The following is a 4375-nucleotide window of genomic DNA, read 5'->3' as shown; positions in this document are numbered from 1 at the left end:
TCCTGCTGATGAGTCTTGTTAGTTCTGTGTCCAAATTTATATCTAATCAGTTAATGCTGTTTTTGAACTCCTGTTTTCTTCTTAATGGGTTGATTTTGCTAAAGTCTCATAGCAATTTAAATTTTCCTTCATTGGTGCAAGGACCACAGTTTTAGAGGTAAAGCTGATTAAAAAAAAAAAAGGTTACATGTCTGAGACAGATTAATGTGTTGTAGTTATTGTATAGTTTATTTTAAAAACTGTTGTCTAGACTCCAACTACTACCAAGTACTGCTTCTAGAATACTAAGCTTCATATGATGTTTACGCAGCATGTCATTTCAACTTTTTGGTGTTTTGCTGCCTCCTTGTCAAATATCATCTTACCTTAAAAGCACTTTAATGCCTTGAAGATAATGAACAATTTGGCAGCAAAAATATTTTCTGACTGATTTGGAGCCCCTGCATGAACTACTTGGCATCTGAGATCATTGAAACCTATTATACTGGCTATTTTAAAATTAGGATTTATTTCTGTTTAAATTTTGAAATCTCTCCTTAGGAGAGCCATTTAAATGTAAACGTATATTTTCCCCTTTAACAGTAGCTTATGGGCTATAATGGTAGAGGATTTTTGCATTTTTATGTTTAGTTTTATTGTAAAGAGCCTGGGGATGCATTTGCATGACAGGCATTATATAAGCTCATTTTGTATTGCATTGCATTGCATTGTGACAAGTGCAATAATCTCCAGGTTTCCTATCCATTAAAGAACTAATTTCACAGCTCACTAATTATGTGAATGAGAAGTGAAAATAGGTCCTTATTCTCTAAGGTATGCTGAGCAGATGGCATAGCATTCATTTCCATGAGCTGAATCTAAGGTCCCCTCTTGTTTTTGGTTCCAAGGCTTGCCTCTGTTTATCAAACAGAACAGGAGAGAGATGTCGGTTTCTTGTACAGCATGACAGTGTGTACTGAGAGGCTGTCTCTGTCCTTTGCTAACACAGCATTAGTTAGCACCTATCAGGTCTAAACAGCCTATTTATTTAGGGTGGGACAGGAAGACCATTAAAATGAATGTCTTTTTTAAGCATTTTTAATTTGTCTCTGATTTATAGAAGATAATAGTTAGATCTGTCCCAGGGATTTAAACTGATACCCATATAAAGTTATTAATGAATCAGTTGATTAGCTTTGGGACTGTACCTAGTCTATAATTTCAAAATAGAAAAACATTATTTCCTTAGACTGTGCACTTTCCTTTATAGGTAAGGTTTTGCTACCTTGCTAATTTTTTTTTTTTTTTTCTTTTCTTTTGCCTCACTCATGGAAATAACTGGTGTGAATCAACACTCATACAGTGATTTATATAGTGCTTTTTAAAAGTAACACGAGTCATCAGAGATACCAGTGTTCCCTTGTGATCCTGAAAAGTTGGTATTTGGGCCTTTTTTTCAGCATTAAAAAGAGAAAAGCCGAGACTGAAGGTCCCAACACATCATATGTATGACTTGGCAACAAGGCTGCATTTTACATTGCTACACAAGCAGTCAGACAGTTCTCTCACTTTAACATAATAAGTACTGCTAATTTTTTGTTTGCTTCTCTCACTGCTGGGCTGCCACATGTTTTTTGTTTTGTATTCATGGTTCTGATTTCATTCTAATTTCAGACGGATGCAGCGTTAATGTATGATGCAGTTCACGTGGTGTCAGTGGCTGTCCAGCAGTTCCCACAGATGACTGTCAGTTCACTACAGTGTAATCGCCACAAACCGTGGCGCTTTGGGACCCGCTTTATGAGTCTCATTAAGGAGGTAAGCCACTAATAAAGTATCCTGCTTCATTACTTTCCTCTGTCCCAACTCCCATTTTCTTTTGTTCCCACACTACTTGAATTCTGCCTTTTTTTTTTGGTAGATGGGAATTTCTCAGATTGTTGTGTGTGAAGAGCTTAGCAGGCAAGACAACACTTTAATTTGAAAGCTGGTTTTCCCAAGTTATTAGTTGGAACAAAGAACTTAAAAGGGTGAAGTAACTGCATTCTAAATACATTTTTTATTTGTAGATAATTGAGGGTGGGGTGGAGGGGGCAGGTGGAACATTTGTCACATAAAAACCCAGACACCTGAAACCCTAAAACATAAACTGACTATGGAAAATTCAGCAACTAAATATTGGCATAAGTTTAAAGGGGCCAAAGATGAAGTTTACTCACTGATTTTAATTTTTTTTTTTTCCTCTGGTGAATTAATATATGTGTCCTTGGCCTTTTAGTATGCTATTTAAATACTGATAGATAGTGATTTAAAGTAAAGCTGGGAGATGTAAGGTGCTAAAGGTGATAACTGTAGAGTATTCAAGTCTCTTGTACTGAGTAACTCCTATTACAGTATTTTTCATTCTAGATATGCAAAATACTATGAAAAAGAGAACTATTTGCAATGGAATATAATTCTGTTTCCAATACTGGTTCCTTTTAGGATGACAATTTTTTTTTCCACATTCCTTCCTCTACTTTAGTATAGTTTTAGAACTAGGTAGACTTTAGGTTACAAAAAAATGAGGATAATACACTTTATTGAAAATAAGGAATCAGCTCTGGAAGACTGGCTAAGTGACCTCAATTTTTGCTGTCTCAGTGTGGTTTCAGGGGACTCAGCATCTTGCAAAAGTAAGCCTTTGTCTGAATGAAATTTCCTGACAGAAAAATGAAATCCAACATTAATGAAAGAGGTTGAGGCTGGGGGCAGAGTGGGGGGAGGCGGTCGGACAATGTAGGGAAGCAGAAGGGGAAATGCATGTATGAATGATGGAGGAAAAAAACCAAAACGGCTTTTTATCTCATATAGCAAGAAGAGTCTATTTGCTAACATGGAAATTGTTTAAAAAATTGTGAAGACTGAAGAAAGGTTGATTTAATTAGCAAAGAGTGAATGCAAAATAATTTAAAAAAAATCAGCCACAAAGTAAATTATTTAAATAAAATGAAAAATTAATGGTCCCATTTTGGCAGAAGTAAAATTTATTCTTCTTGGGCAAAAAAAGGAAGAGGAACTTGTTTATAGAACTTGTTATTATTTATAGAACTTGTTTTTTCTTTCTCCATAGGCCCACTGGGAAGGCCTCACAGGCAGGATAACTTTCAACAAAACCAATGGTTTACGGACAGATTTTGATTTAGATGTTATCAGCCTCAAGGAAGAAGGTCTTGAAAAGGTGTGTATGATGTTTACCTCCAAAGTGATGGGAAACAGAACAAAACCTCACCCCCTAAAAACAGCAGCATTTTTCAATAACATTTCATATGTTGCATAAAACAATATATCTGTTTTCAACTTCATATCTAGTTTCACAGTCTTTTAGTAAAGGCTGTTATCTTGATGTCTGACAGTCTTCTCTTAACCGTGTGCTTCTGGTGACATTCATAGATTCAAGAGGACTGGGCAAGAGTGAACAGCTGGACCTGGAGTGATGCATTAATATACTTTGTCTTCAATCTATATTGAGTTTAGTTTTAGTTGTGATGGCAATCCCATTGTTTATCCTCATGTGTGAATCTGTGGGTACATGTATTTGTATTGTCTGTACATCTTACTAATTCAGGAAGAATTACCTCAAACAGAATTAAATAAAATTGGAGCCGGCTCAGACAGCACCGGACCAACAGATCTCAAGGTACAGGGGGTTTTCGGGAGTTTCCTTTCAGAGGGAAACCTTGGGAAAGGGGCGTAAGCCGACTCCCACCGCCAGCTCTCCTGCCACCAGCTTTCCCACGAGAGGCTGACGTGGCGTGGGCATTGCCGCACCCCCTCCATTCGTCCTAAAATTCGCCAGTAGACTCGCTGCCCATAACGCATGAGGAGGGCGGGAAGGCGAGCCCGTAGGGCACCTCTGAGAAGGAGGGCAGAGCTGAGGACCAGCTGTAGTAGGGACATCCTACCTACCTTCCAGGCAGAATGGTAAGTACTCGACTTTGAGCGAGGGCTGCAAAGGCTGCAGCTCCGGCTGGGGGTCTTTGCCATCTAACCCTGCGGTGACTGATGCGTCCACCCAGACGGAGTGGAGGAAGGCAGAGGCTGTGGTGCAGACCTTGGGTTGCAGGGGGTGCCAGGACCTTTCCCCTGTTGGGACAGGGGCAGCCCTGCCTGCACAAGGTGTGCCCAGGTGGAGGAGCTCCTGCGGCAGGTGGCTGAGCTGCAGGAGGCAGTGAGAAGGCTGTGGAGTATCAGGGAGGCTGAGAAGGAGACAGGCAACTGGTTCCAGGTGCAGTCTCCTGTGGTACCACAACCCATGGATAAACAACCAATAACCATCCCACCAGTACACTCAGAAGAAAGGGTGGCCACGAGTGCAGATAGGGCAAAAGCCCGTAATGCAGAGGAGTGGAAGCTT

At 39.7% G+C, this 4375-nt stretch overlaps 1 protein-coding gene across 1 annotated transcript in view; it reads left to right on the top strand.

Annotated features, from left to right (window-relative positions):
• LOC104465933 (glutamate receptor ionotropic, kainate 2) overlaps positions 1 to 3658 on the top strand; it is a gene marked incomplete at both ends in the record, with an annotated part of 82262 nt that extends 78604 nt beyond the window's left edge. The window contains 3 exons of the mRNA XM_010079182.1: positions 1654 to 1797; positions 3092 to 3199; positions 3587 to 3658. Of these exons, the coding sequence (XP_010077484.1) occupies positions 1654 to 1797; positions 3092 to 3199; positions 3587 to 3658 (324 nt within the window). The remainder of the gene's footprint in view (positions 1 to 1653; positions 1798 to 3091; positions 3200 to 3586) is intronic.
• Positions 3659 to 4375: the final 717 nt, after the last annotated feature.

This window comes from Pterocles gutturalis, unplaced genomic scaffold (genome assembly GCF_000699245.1).
Source record: "Pterocles gutturalis isolate BGI_N339 unplaced genomic scaffold, ASM69924v1 scaffold6661, whole genome shotgun sequence".
NCBI classification, from domain to species: Eukaryota; Metazoa; Chordata; class Aves; order Pterocliformes; family Pteroclidae; genus Pterocles; species Pterocles gutturalis.
This window is presented reverse-complemented; position numbering and strand designations above follow the sequence as displayed.